Source organism: Dipodomys spectabilis, unplaced genomic scaffold (genome assembly GCF_019054845.1).
Source record: "Dipodomys spectabilis isolate Male_0828 unplaced genomic scaffold, ASM1905484v1 ptg000095l, whole genome shotgun sequence".
In the NCBI taxonomy this organism is placed as follows: domain Eukaryota; kingdom Metazoa; phylum Chordata; class Mammalia; order Rodentia; family Heteromyidae; genus Dipodomys; species Dipodomys spectabilis.
The window spans coordinates 766002-781151 of record NW_024870772.1 but is presented as its reverse complement, the minus strand read 5'-3'; the positions used below and the strand labels follow the sequence as shown (position 1 = coordinate 781151).

Here is a 15150-nt window from a genome sequence, read left to right as displayed (position 1 = left end):
GTAGTTCATCATATGGTAGTTCTACTTTTAGTTTCCTTTGCTGGGCAGAAGCTGCCTCGTTTGATTTAATCACATTGGTCTATTCTTTCTTTTTTGTTTGTGCTGCTAGGGATATTGCCAAGTCATTGCTATGCCAGAGCTTTATAGTGTTTCTGCTTTTTTTTTTTTTTCCTAGTAGTTTTATAGTTTCAGGTCTTACATTTAGATCCTTGATCCATTTTGAGTTTATTTTTGCATATGGTTTGGTTTTATTTCTACACATATTAATATCCAGTTTTTCTAGAAATGTATTGAAGAAACTTTTACTTCTCCAATATATCTGGAAAACTAGCTCTTCAATTATCCCATCTTCTCATTTCTAGTGACTAGTATTCAACTTGACTGCTATATGATAAATTTTCTTAGTCTCCTTATATGAGAACATGCAGTAATAATTATTTCAATTGACATAATCCCTTCCATTTCATTCTTGTTGCCACTAATGACAGAATTTCATCCTTTTTCATTTTCTTTTTTTTGGCCTTTTCTTTTTCAGAACTGGGGATTGAACCCAGGACGTTGTACTTGCTGGGCAAGTGCTTTGCCACCGAGCTACATCCAGTCCTAATTTCATCCTTTTTCATGGCCAATAATATCCCACAGTGTATAATGACCCATGTTCTTCATTACTGATTTGTTGGGAAACCTTGGTGAATTCGAGATCCCAGGTACTATGGTGTTATTATGAACAGTGCTATTGTGAATAAGTGTGGCAGTGCAAGTACTTTTGTTTCCTTTTAAATGAAATCCTACTCCCAGGAGTAGAATGGCTAACTCATATGGTTATATGAGATATATCTATCATATAGTTATATTTTTAGCTTTTTGAGGAATCTCCATACTTTTCCATGATCTACTAATTTACATCTACATTTCCCTCCAACAGTATTGTCTCTTCATCCCTATCAGAATTTTTTATTTTTGTCTTTGATTATGTCCATTCCAACTGGGATGGGATAATAACTCACTATGTTTTTTATTTGCATTTAATGATTAGTGATGTTGCACATTTTTTTCATAAACTGGATGCCTGTTATATATTTTCTGAGAAATTTCTATTCAGACCAGTTGCCTGTTTTCTTTTTTGTCTGCCTTTGTCAGGCAGGCTCTCTAACAAACAAAGTGAAGTGAGGAAGTGTGGGAATCTGATTAGAGTAAGAACTGAGGGCAGTAGGCAGGAAAACCTGCAGACTGGATGCCCATTGGGCATCTAAGGAAGAACAAGGAAGAAAGTTGGATAGGAAAGCCCTCCATCTAAGCAGATGTCTCAGCTAGCCCTATCTCTGGATGCAAAGATTCCTCATGAAGGTCAATTTGCTTAGAAGAAATGGGCCAGGCCATAGCAAATCAGCTATGTTTTACCACTGGTTGATGCCCTGGAAGAGTGTGGATTTTAACCAGATGTTGTATGTAGCTGGCACCTGTCATGGAACTGGACTGTTGAAGTGGTGGGGGCTGCCATGAAGAGACCTTTCCCAATAAACTAAAATAAGGAGGAAGCAATAGTATCTTGTCTCTTCTGAAAATCTTTTCTATATGACAAGTGCCCAGTTACTTTTTCATAAATCCTGTTGGGAGAACCACTGGCAACCTAATAGTATCAAGGGAGAAAAGACTGACTTTAAGAGACAAATTTCTAGGTTTATACCTTTACATTTTTTTTAACAGTAAACGCATTGAGAATCTAGTGCAGGTCTTCTATCAAAGAAATTAATTGATAGAATATGGACACCTTAGGCTTCAACAATCTACTCAGAAAATTGTTTATGAAAAATGGTCTTTCCTTGGCCTGAAAACAACTAGAAGAGTTTCTTTCCAGAAAGATTCACTGTCCCCCACTTTCTGATTCTGATTTGTTTCCTGCCTAGCATATTATCCAGAGTATTTTAAGCGTCTTTGTATATAGGATGCTTAAGCAGATGTTTGCTACAACCATGCCCTTCCTGCCTTTGTTATAACTTTTATTCCTAAAATGTTAGGGGTGATTAAAAACAGCTTCTTTATAAGCAAAGGTAAGTTAACATACATTATAGGGCTTTGTTGGTTTTTTCCTTCATTACTAGAATATTAATCTGAGAAGACTCATTCTGGTCAAGCATCTTAATAGTTCCATTTTTTTCTTCTCCATTACAAATTGGAGCAGATCAATTTATCAGCAAAGTTAGAAGACATTTAGAAGACATTCTCAAGGTTAGTTTTTGCTCCTGTGTCCTGTGAGTTTAAGGCAAATATATTTACACTGGTCTCACCATTCTCCCCTCTTTTCCCTGGGGGTACATTTAGGGTCAGTGTTTGTCCTTGTACCTACTTTGTGTTTTCTGGAAACATGTTAAATCAACCCTGAACCTGTATACTCTGACTTACTCTTCCCTGATCACATTATAGATTTTTCTATTACATACTTTCCCCCCATGCCATCTCTGATCCTTGAAATGCTATTTACAAAATGAAGCTCAAATGGCCTCTTAGCTACTATCCTCCACACTGTAAAAACAACAAACAAGTAATGATTTTTCTAAACCTTGAAGCATTTGGCTTGGCCATCTTAATGACATTTAGTAGAATGTTCTGTAATATAGTCATCTGTACTATGATTTGACTTTATATATTTGAAGTTCCTTTAAGGCAAAGGCAGTTTTAAGCTTGTCACAAACACTTAACCACAAACATCATTACATTTATCATTGATTTCTATATTGGAAACTACTTTCTAGATTTCCATTGGTGGGAATTTAGAAAAATATAGGTCAAACTTAATTAGTCTCATTAAATAAATATATTCTGATTTATGATAAATTATAAATCAATCATTTAGAGGCCTATTAGAGGCATGGCTCAAGTAGTACAGTATCTGCCTAGTAAGTGTAAGGCCCTGAGTTCCAACTGCAGTTCTGTCAATACGAGAGAAAAACCAACGAAACAAAACAAAATGAAATAAAACAAAAAAACAGAGTGGAGGGGAAATTAAGATGCGGAGGTAGGGGAAGAAGCAGAAGATGGTGACAGAAAGATCTAAACACACTGTGGGCTACAAAGAACTACAGAAGATAAAGACTAGATTTACTTTATAAATATTCTATAAGCTACTGTTTAAGAAAACAGAAGTTAACTAAGTGTGAAAATGTGTGAAAATATATGTATACACACATAAATTTTCATGCCCTATGATCTTCTATGCAACATTTAATTAATATTCAAATATAGTGGTTCAGCTAATAGTTCCCTAACAGTTATAGAAATTACTATTTGCAATATTTGAAAAGGTTTTTTCAAAGAATCTTTGAACTTTTGTGCTTTAACCTGTTTAGAAATAATCTGTCTCAAACACCTTACACAATTGTTAGACTTTATCACTGTATAAAAATGTACAGTGGTTTTATTGACATGTACATTCCAATATGTTTACAGCTGCAAGATAATGAGGCACACTCAGTATTGCACTTCATTAAAATTTCAGGCTCAAACTTAACCTAGAAGTTTAAATGAAACTGCATTTGTAATTTAGTAATTCATATACAGGACAAACATTGATATCTTTATATACAGTGTGATACTTATTACATTATATGCTGTCCTAACACAATTTTTTTAAATAACAGTCTAGGAAATAAACCAGAATATTCCTCTTTTTATCCCCACCCGTGATGCAATTGTACAGGAATACAAAAAGGCAGTATACAATAAACAATGATTATTTTTCTTTTTTGCTTGAAAGCCAGCATCATTCTAGTCCATGGGTATGGTGATTTTTTTTAATATCAATTATCAATAAATGTCCAATGCTTCACAGGCCAATGACGGTAATGGCCACATGCAAACACCTCACAAGTTTGATGTCTTGGTTCAAAAGAAGATAAACCGAAATAATGGGGAAACTTTCCCTAGCAAGAATTATATACATGGTATTTGGCATTCTTCTTGCACTGTGAATGGTTCATTTTCATGGATGTAAAAGTGGTCCCATTCTTATCCTGAGCAGAGTTTAAATTTCACTGCATCCTCATGGTGGATGAAGGCAACTTCCCTCTCTATTGACAAAAGAGCTTAATGTTCTAAAAAGTGTGAGCATTTCTGCAGACTCCACACCCAAGAGCAAACTCTTCCCCAGTGGGCGGATGAACAACATGGAGTGGACATTCCGTTCCTTCTAGCTGTTTGCCTTTGGGACCTGTATAAATTGTGAAGGAAACGAAGAGATATAATTTGAAACATGAATACACATGCACACATACCTTTATATATAAATTACTGATAAGTTACTACAGAAACAATATGTCTCATTATATAAATATAAAGCTAAAAGGTTATTTTTCTTTAAGCATGAAAGTAAAAACATTCATAAAAACTTTAGCAGAGGAAGTAACATGGTCCATTACTTACAGTGTCCTGATCAAAGAGAAACACTATGAGCTATTGATAGATGACAGTGAGAAAATGACAGAAGTACAATATATATGAAAATTGTACAATAAAACCTGCTGAAAACTATTAAAAAAGAGATCATAGGAAGGGACCAACTAACTGTAAAGTGTATTAAAATATAATATAGATAGGGTAAATTTGATCGAAGTATATTATATGTAAAGATTACAATAAAACTCTTCTGAACAGTTAATTTATACTAATGAATTTACAAAACAGATATAAATTATTACAAATATAATTTTATTTTTATTTATTTATTTATTTATTTTTTGGTCCGGTCGTGAGGCCTGAACTCTGGGCCTGGGTGCTGTCCCTCAGCTCTTCAGCTCAAGGCTAGCACTCTACCACTTGAGCCACAGCACCACTTCCGGCTTTTTTCTTTTTGCTTATGTGGTGCTGAGGAATTGAACCCAGGGCCACACGCATGCAAGGCAAGCACTCTACCACTGAGCCACCTTCCCAGCCCCTACATATATAATTTTAAAGCAGAGAAGCAAAAAAAGTCATGAAAATGCCTCTTTTATTTAATAAAAATTACTCTGGGTGGTAGAACATGAACACTTTTCTTTAGGATTTTTTTTTTTTTTAGCAAATAGAAACAAAGAAGTATAAGTAAATGAGGTTACATATCTACTCCCACTGCACACTGGCAAAATAGAAAGACTGATTATTGGTGTTATTCTAAAAAGTGTATGAAGGGGGGAGATTAATACCTAAGTAAAAATTAACCAGTTCAAAACTATGAACATTAAGATAATATAAAATATAGCTTTCTGTTGGGAAGTAAAAATTTGTAGATAATAAAGAAACCAGGCTTTTAAAATGTTAATAACCTTGTACTTTTCTATTTTTTAAAGATTTATTATGGTAATATGCTTCACACCACATCAAATCATTAAAAAGGATTTATAACTTTTTTATAAATAAGGAAGAACTTTAGGATGTCAGAAATACAGGCTATGCTTACACTTAAATGTAGATTCCCTACTGGCTAGTAGGGAACAGCTCACCACTACTAGTTTTTCAAAATAAGAAACACAAATTCTGATTTTGCTTCAGAGAAAAATAGCATGAGATTCAATGGAGAATGAAAACTCTTTCAATTTACTTCTTCTGGATTTAAAATTTTGTCTGACATAAAAGAAGGAAACTATGAAGGGTAAAAGGTTAGAAAGTTTATAAAATGATTAGTCTGGTTCAGTATAAATGCCCAGTTAATGTTAGATATTACAGAGTAACATCAACCTGATGCCTGGTCTTGAGGAGTAAGAAGTACAGTCCATACAAGAATAATACCAATGCCTAGAGGAGATAGCTAAGCTCAGAAAGAGAAGTCAGCTACTGCTTTGCACTAACAGGCACAAGAGCAGCAGTTGTGCTTCACAAATAAATGCAGGCACAGACTCAGAATGTGTCAACAAAGGAGGATAACTTGTAGGCTGGCTAGCATGTTAATTATCAAGTATATTTGCTGTCCTGTACCAACCTACACTGCACTCAATGGCACATAAAGATCTGGTAAAAACACTATTGTGGCTCTTATAAATTGTATTGCTTGGGTTAGTTCAGGAAAACAAACAAACAAAAAATGGTATCATTTATTCCACAATTATTTCCTGAGTGCCTACCATGTTGTCAGGTACTTGAACTCAGGGCCTAGGCACTATCCCTGAGCTTTTTTGCTCAAGGCTGACACTCTACCACTCTGAGTCACTTCTGGTTTTCTGATGGTTAACTAAAGATATGAATGTCATGGACTTTCCTGCTCGGGCTGGCTTTGAACCATGATTCTCAAATTTCAGCTTCCTGAGTAGCTAGGGTTACAGCTGCCACTGGCACCCAGCTGAATGTCCTTATGACACCTAAACACCAGTGTGATGCAGGAGCTGGGGTTTGGTAGAGCTCATAACTAGGATTAGTGCTCTTGTAAATAAGAACGTGGCTCTGTAGATCCCTTGTCCCTTATTCCATGTGAGGACACAGCAAAACGGTACTATATATGAACAAGAAAGTTAGGCCTTCGCCGGAGACTAAACCGCCAGAACTTTTGTCATTACATTTCCCAGCCTCCAGAGCTACCTTATTAACGAAGCTCATAGCATTTGTTATTTCAGCCAAAACAGATTAAGATAACCTACTTCATTTTCTTAATTTTTTGCTCATCTTCACCCATATACTAAAACACAAAGCTAATAGGGTTGAGACTTTTAAAAATGATTATTCCTTTTGTCCTTATATGGTCATCTTCTCTTACTGATATTACTTTGGGTTCTCCTTTAATTCTATTCCAGTTCTCAATGGATGAGTCAGAGGAATCCGTGAGTCCAGAACAGCAAATCTTCTAAATGGGCCAATTAGTCACTTTCTTTAGGCCTCAAATTTCCATTTGTGAACATGTAGATACTCCTACTTTGTAAAAGATACTCCTACATTGTAAAAGTTATGTGTAAAAATGCTTAATATGTGTGAAAATTCTCAGAATCAATATCCACTCCTTCCTTCTGCCAATTCCTTAACTCTTCTGCCTCCATTGTGTGGTTCACAATTGTTTGAAGAACAAAGTCCTAATTGTGTCTGACTGGATCATACGTATGTATGGAAAACCTCTCTTTGCCTGATCCTTCTCACTGTGTTGTCCAGAATATTCATTTCTTTGCTACCTTACTCAGTTTCCCTCTTCAGGATATATTTTATTTCACTGGAAAAATCTGGATTGTCCCTGATGACAGAGCTTGCCTCTAATTTTTCTTAACTGCAAATTGGTTATTGTCTTAGTTCCTCCCCTGTGGGAAGGCGTTAAGAAGCGTGACTGACATTCTGGGTTCTCATCTGCTTCCAGACCTTGACCTACAACCATTAAATAATCCACTTTCTTTGGAGCTCAGATCATCATGAATATGGCCTATTTTTTACTCTTTTCATTTGCTGATCTCTGCTCATCACCATATCCTTCTAATCCTGGCTCCCATCTCTGATCTAGTCATCACTCTGAACATCCTGTCTTCACATCATTCTCAATTTGCTTCTTTCTAAGTTTTCTACTTTTATGTAAAACAGCAACCAAATAGGGAGGAAAATACTTTAATACACACACACACACACACACACACACACACAAAACAACCTTGAAAACCCTTGAAGGGCTTTTTTTTTCTTTAATGACAGAAGCAAATGGCATGAAGTACCAATACTTAAAAAACATTCTAGCTATTCTAAATTTAAAATAGGTAATAAACACACACACACACACACACACACACACACACACACACACACACACACACACACACACACACACACACACAAACCCTTGAAAATCCTTGAAGGGCTTTTTTCTTCTTTAATGACAGAAGCAAATGGCATGAAGTACCAATACTTAAAAAACATTCTAGCTATTTTAAATTTAAAATAGTAATAATTTTTACAGGTATAAAAATCAAACTACTAAAACATTATAATCAGAAATTATGTTACTTCCCTCTCTATCACCATATTACTCATATTCCTCAATAATCAATTGACAAGAATATTTTCCCAGAATTTCTCTATGCAAATATGAGCAAATCAGTATATACAGCCTGCCTGCTGTTTATGGATTCTATGTGGCTTTGACCAAGTATAGTAAAAGCAAACAAAATAAAGCACAAGAATTATTAACTTTACCTGTACATCTCAGTTTATGTGGAGAAGTTGCTAATCCTATGTTTTATCTTCAGGGTTTTTTTGGTTAGTCATGGGGCTTGAACTCCAGGCCTGAGTGCTGACCCTCAGCTCTTCAGCTCAAGCCTAGCGCTCTATCACTCGAGCTACAGCACTACTTCCAGTTTTCTGGTGGTTTATTGGAGATAAGAGTTTCATGACCTTTCCTGCCTGGGCTGGCTTTGCACCTTGATCCTCAGATCTCAGCCTCCTGAGTAGGATTACAGGCATGAGCCAGTGGCGCCTGGCTCCATTTCTTGTTTTTTAAAAATTTAATTTTATTGTAAAGGTATTATATAGAGGGGTTACAGATACATAAGTAAGGCAATGAGTACATTTCTTGTCAAATATTGTTACCCCCCCTCTCTCATTTTTCTCCCACTTTTCCTCCCCCTACACACAACTCCCTGCTCCCAAGTTGTAAAGTTCATTTCCAACATAATGTCTTGTGAGTATCGCTGCTACACTGGTTCACCCTTTGTCCTTTGTCTCACCATTTGGTTATTCACGTTCCCTTCCCCTAATCAGATAAACATATATGCAAGACACATGGTACCAAAACCAAAAACAGTGACAACAGGGGATAAATCAATGAGGAAAACAAAAACCGAGAGAAAAAAGAAATAACTTCACATAGTACATTAACAACAACAACAAAACCTCTTATTTCCATATCTTGGAGTTCAAATTTTGATTAGCATCATTTTATATGGTCATATGTACACATAGCTATTGAGCTCCTGTGATCCTCTGCTAGGACTACTCGAGACTATACTAATTATTATAAATGAGGGAAACCATGGAGTCTATGTTTCTTTGGGTCTGGCTTACTTCACTTAATATGATTTTTCCCAAGTCTTTCCATTTCCTTATGAATGGGGCAATGTCATTCTTTCAATGGAAGCATGCTTCAGTTTTCTGCTTCGTGTTTCTCTGCCCTTTAGTTCTGTGAAAATATGCTTCCCCAAAAGCAAAGTAAAAGTTAATGTATTTAATTTACATGACAGGAGAAAATTTTAGGTTTGTTGAAAGGTGGTGTATCTTTAGTGTAAGTTTGGAGGTGTTATGGAAAAAAATGACTCAAGCATCTGAACTCTAAGCATCCTGAATATTTTCACTTTTTCCTCAACTGTCTAGAAGGATCTATTATATTTTCATTTTCTTTCTTTTTTTTTAAACAAAGGCAATATAACATGTATATGTGTGTGTGTAATTTGTTAAAGTTAAAAAAATCTAAAGATCTTTCTACATTAGCACAAAGAAACTCAGTTTTATGGTACATAGTTTTTGGTCTTAACTACTTCCTTACTGCATACTAGTAATGCAAGGCTAGAGGTATTTATTCCCATTAATACTTCAGGCTAGTTTGAATTAGGTTGCCATCATTTGAAACAGAATTCTCATGTAATCTTTAAATAAAACCAAATACCACATAGATCATAATTGTGATATTTAAATACTGAGAACATACCTGCAGGACAATGTGGAAGTTCTTCCTTAGGAATGCTAGTCATTCTTTGAAAATCATCATGACATGCATTACAGAAATGTGTTGTTCCAAAACAGAAAAAGACAGCCACTGAACAGCAGTAGCGACACTTATATTCCAAGAAGTCTGTTCCATGTTTGGGACACATCTATAGCAAAAGAAGAGACAAGAACAAGAGTATATTGAGCCAACTCCATCTGCTTTTATATAGTCATATACATAACTCATTCTTTTATATTTTGAGAGTAGACAGATTTCTGAAAATTGATGGTCCATTTGTTAAAAATAAAAATCACGGGCTGGGATGGTGGCTCAGCAGTAGAGTGCTTGCCTTGCATGCAGAAGGCCCTGGGTTCGATTCCTCAGCACCACATAAGCAGAAAAAGCTGGAAGTGGTGCTGTGGCTCAAGTAGTAGAATGCTAGCCTTGAGCTGAAGAGCTGAGGTATAGCGTCCAGGCCCAGAGTTCAGGCCCCACAACTGACCAAAATAAATAAATAAATAAATAAATAAATAAAATTATTAGGTCTGAGAATGTGGCTCAGTGGTAGAGTGCTTGCCTTGCATGCATGAAGCCCCGGGTTCAATTCCTTAGTACCATATAAACAGAAAAAAAAGTCTTAAGTAGTGTGGTGGCTCAAGTGGTAGAGTGCTAGCCTTGAGCAAAAAGAAGCTCTGAGACAGTTCTCAGGCTCTGAGTTCAAGCCCCATGACAGGCAATAAAATAAAATAAAATCATTAATATATGGTTTTCCCCAAAAGGTCTGGACAATTCTAAAGTCCTAATTCCATCTCTGGTAAAAACCAATCTGACTAATATGCAATCTGCTTAATTTCCTTGTGAGTGCCAACTAATTGGTTAAAAAAAAAATTGATAATATTTTATCATTTCCCAGTCTCACTGGTATACATGTGAAGATTTCATTAAAGAGAAAATATCGAAGTTTGACTATAGGATTAGTAAAAAACGTAATGTTATTTGTTGTTTAAATGTGATCATTTCATAGAAGACTAAGTTTAAAATGAACACATCCAGAAGCAATAACACATATGAAACAATAAACAAAAAATACATAGGAAACAATAGTTTTAAGAATTATACAAAGCTGAATAAATATCAGAAAACACCAAGGAGGAACTTGATTTTACCAGATATTATTACCTTAAGAGCACAGTTTTGACATTTTAAAACTATCCTAATAAAAATGTTCTGCCCACCTGAGCCCTGGACACATCAGAACAGGCGCCACAGATGAGCTCTCTGGGGTCGTAATCATCCCCTTGTCCAGCTTCAGCATCACAGCGAGCTTCCCCACCAAAATATGCCTATGGAGAGACCACATTTAGATGATGTCAGGAAAAAAGAACGTGCTGGGGTGGGTATAATAAAAATCAACTCAACAGGATCTTAGAAATACTGTTGTCTACCATCCACTCCCTTCCAAATGCTATGTGAACAAACGCCTGTTTTGTTGACTATATAATAGTGTAGATCAGGATAGGAAATAGTTTAAAACTATTTCAATTCTGAAATGGAGTCATGCTGTCACAACATCATACTGTTAAAACACAATGATAGCAGAATTATAACATTCAAATGAGTATCACACAAAAGGTTCAACAGTAAAATACAAACTGTATCAAATTTGAGTAGTTTTTCTTATTTTTGGATATCAGACACATTCCTTTCTAATGAATAAAATATGCTTATTAATTACAAAATTATAGTACTGTAGAACAAAAATATGCCTAATATAAATTATTAGTACAGCATTATTCTAAGTCCAGTGTGTAGGAGGGAGTTTAACTATCATGTGGTCACACAAGCATTTTTTAATAAAAGAAAAACAGCTGGGTGCTGGTGGCTCCTGTCTGTAATCCTATACTACTCAGGAGTCTGAGATCTGAGGATCATGGTTTGAAGCTAGCCCAGGCTAGAAAAGCCGAGATTCTTATCTCCAATTAACTACCAAGAAAGAAAGAAACAACCCCCCCCCCCAATAAAACCCCCAAAACTAGAGCTAGAAGTAGAGCTGTGGCTCAAGTGTATCTGCTATAGTCATGAGCTCAGTGCCCAAACCCTGAGTTCAAGCCCCAAAATTGGCACAAACAAAACAAAAAAGGAAAAGAAAAGAAGAGAAAATTTTGTAATTCTATTCAGAATACTGTTCATACTTAAATCTACACTATATTCAGAAACTTAATGGCATTCAGTATAGACACTTAAGAAAATGAAATTTCCATGATAGATGATTTACTTGTATTTGCTTAGGGCACAAAATAAATGAAGCCAAAAAATTGGGACAATTTCCATGCACATCATGTCCATACCCAAAAAGTGAAATCAAAATTTGGAATAAAGAAGCTGAGTCAATAAAAACCTATTATCTGTACTAGGAAAACAGGTTAAAAGACAGGTTCCACTGATGTAGAGGTTATAAATGGTCACCTATCAGCTAAATCTGGGCCTACAAATATTTCAATTTATCTTGGGACCTAGTTGGTTATTCTAGCTATTTATGTTTTGGTAAACCCCATTTGGCTTCCTAAACATTTGACAGTTACAATATCTGGTTATGATGCTTACCACAAATATGCAGAAATAATACTTGGCTATTTGTATGAATAAAAGTTTCACAAATGTATACTGTTGGTTTACCTTGCATGTATGTTATTTATTTGCCTTTATGGCTATCACCTACCTACTACCTACTTAGCCTTATATTCCTTATCTGTATTTTCTTTTTATTACATAGCAAGTCTATGTATCTTTCATTCAATCATTAATTTACTTTTTATTCATTCTCTAATTACCTTGGTATTCTCAAGTAGAGAAAGAGAAATGAGAAAACAGTCTGTCTTCATAGAACTTCCCAAGGGGGAGGGCAAAGAGATACATAAACTAGTAATAACTGTGTAGCCTGCGTGCTATGATGGATGCCTGCAAAATAGCAAAACTGTGTATGAGGGTGGTTGATAGTAGGGAGTTGGGGCCACATTACAGAGGAGGTGAACTCTAAGCTGAATCCTGAAGTAGGAAATGATAGACTTGACCATATACATGTGTATGGAATAGGGGTGGCTAGAAAAGTAAAATGTGTAGTCGGAAGCAGAGAACATTCCAAGAAGAACAACCTCCAGCACAGTGCCATAGAGCTTTCTGTGAGTTAACACTGAAATGTAGGCTGTCCAGAATGTTGTAGCACTGAGTAGAATGGAAGCATACTGGAGGATGAGACTGGAGAGATAAGGCTACAAGATTATAAGCAGAAGAATAAACTCAATTAGATTCAGGATCTAGAAATATGAACCCACTAATGGCAGTGTATGTATGTGAAAGGGATGGAACAGAGGTTTAGGGGTATCACCTAAGAGCTCAGTAAGAAGGGTACTAGAATTACAAAAGAAAATAGAGTTGATGGTATAATAGATAAAAAAGATAACAGAAACTTAGAGACCGAATTGATAAAGCTTTATAAATAACGATCATAGATGTAGAGGGATTCAAGACTGATGAATATATTATGAGGCATGTGAACTTTGTAGTACTTGTGGGAAAAGAAGTAAGGGTAAAGGAAAAGTAACTGATAAAGTTGTATCTTTTGTACAGAAGTACATGTTTTGGAAAATGCCTAGGAAGAAAAGAATGCAAAACAAATTAAGGAAAAAAGCTCAACTTGAAGCATGATGCTTCAAGTTTCTTTTTCTCATGTATAACTTCAACTTTACGTGTAATAATCTACAAAATACAATACAAACATCTCTTAAAACTTTAGTTCAATTTATAGCTTACCTTTCTGCATTTGTAGCAAACATAATATGCATATCTATTCATGGCATAGCCAGCTGGATCATTGTAAAACCTCACACCAGGAGTTGTGATCGCTTCACTCTTATGTAGACCTTCATATTCCAATCTCATTAAGGCTTTTCTTTTGACATCCTCGTAGAGTTCTTTTATTGGATCAAGTAGGTCTTTTAATACTATATGGTTAATTTTGTTCTGAAAGACAAAAGGACATGCTATAACAGAATCACTTATTAATTCCACAAACATTAAGTATGCACAAATATGCAGTCATGTTAACCTTTTCTCTATAAGATGCTACTAAATAATAATTCTGTAAATTCTTCACAAGCCCATGTTTTCCTAAGAGCATGGAAAATAAGGACAAATGAGATGAGACCATAAAAATTCCTTATTTTTAGCTTCACATTTCCTGAGTCTGAATGTCTCACAATGCCTTAGCTGTTCTGGACTAAAGATTTCCTTGATTCCAAAATATGACACACTCATATTGTGTGTGGGGCTTTGGCTCTATGGAGATCATGTAGTATTGTCAGGCGAATGAGATGAGCAGGTAGTTATTTTCTTCCCCACTTTCATGTATCTATTTCTAGGCTCAGAAATATGACTTTTCTCTGTGGTACCATACGTGGAGAAAAAAATACTGTTAAATTAATCTTTCTGATTACTCTTCAGTTTAAGCAATGATTGCGGTAAGTCTTCTCATGATAAACACTTTATAGTAGCCTGCAAATATAAAGATTAAAAACAAACAGAAATCAATAGAAAAAAAGGACTAAAATATAGAGAAGGCATTGTTATATTCTTTATCATCAATATGTTATTAATAAAAAATAGCTCTCAAAAACAAGTTTCTACTTTTTGTAGAAATGTGCCCAAATGCCAAGCATTTCTCCTTATTTTAATTCACTCCAAAACAATCTCTTCTACTAATACTAAAGATCAAGCTTAAATTCTTTTGCAAGGACAAGAGGATATTTGCTTTATTTATTTATTTTTTTAGTGTTCATCATATCAAGTGATACAACTCTCAGGAGGTCTGAAAATGATGTTTATATCATTCAATATTACCAGCTTTTAATAGCAACTACAAAGACCTTTTACTATTGTTACTACTTGGAAGAGGAGGGTAGAAACTGATGTGGGGAGGGACGGGGCGTGAGGACGTGTAAAATGCAAATGGGAGGGCTGGGAAGGTAGCTCAGTGGTAGAGTGCTTGCCTTGTATGCATGAGACCCTGGATTCGATTCCTCAGCACCACATAATCAGAAAAAGCTGGAAGTGGTGCTATGGCCCAAGTGGTAGAGCACTAGCCTTGAGCTGAGAGCTGAGGGACAGAGCCCAGGCCCAAAGTTCAGGCCCCGTGACCGACCAAAAAAAAAAACAGATGGGAAGACACCAAAAAATGATGATGCCTCTTTATCTTGAGAGATGAAATTAAAATGAAAAGAGAAAGTAGGTAATTTCAGGTTATTTCCATACCTTGCAAATGGGACAAGATATAAATCCAAATGTTATCCTTGGACCAAGCCATCTGTTTTCCAAAACTCTCCGACAGCATTGTAAGTGGAATACATGACTACAGTCCAACTTTAAATAAATCAAAAAATAAGAAGGATGTAAGCAAATATAGAATTAATAAACACCTGACTGACTGGGAGACTTTTGTATAATGTAAAAATGTTACTTAA

At 35.5% G+C, this 15150-nt stretch overlaps 1 protein-coding gene across 2 annotated transcripts in view; it reads right to left on the bottom strand.

The window, feature by feature from the left end:
- Positions 1 to 3379: 3379 nt before the first annotated feature.
- Positions 3380 to 15150, bottom strand: part of Mycbp2 (MYC binding protein 2) — a 234775-nt gene continuing 223004 nt past the window's right edge. For both annotated transcript variants that reach the window (XM_042685653.1, XM_042685654.1), the window contains 5 exons: positions 14942 to 15049; positions 13445 to 13654; positions 10870 to 10977; positions 9635 to 9800; positions 3380 to 4207 (listed from right to left, as the gene is read on the bottom strand). In XM_042685653.1, coding sequence (XP_042541587.1) covers positions 4092 to 4207; positions 9635 to 9800; positions 10870 to 10977; positions 13445 to 13654; positions 14942 to 15049 — 708 coding nt within the window. In that variant the 3' untranslated portion in view covers positions 3380 to 4091. The remainder of the gene's footprint in view (positions 4208 to 9634; positions 9801 to 10869; positions 10978 to 13444; positions 13655 to 14941; positions 15050 to 15150) is intronic.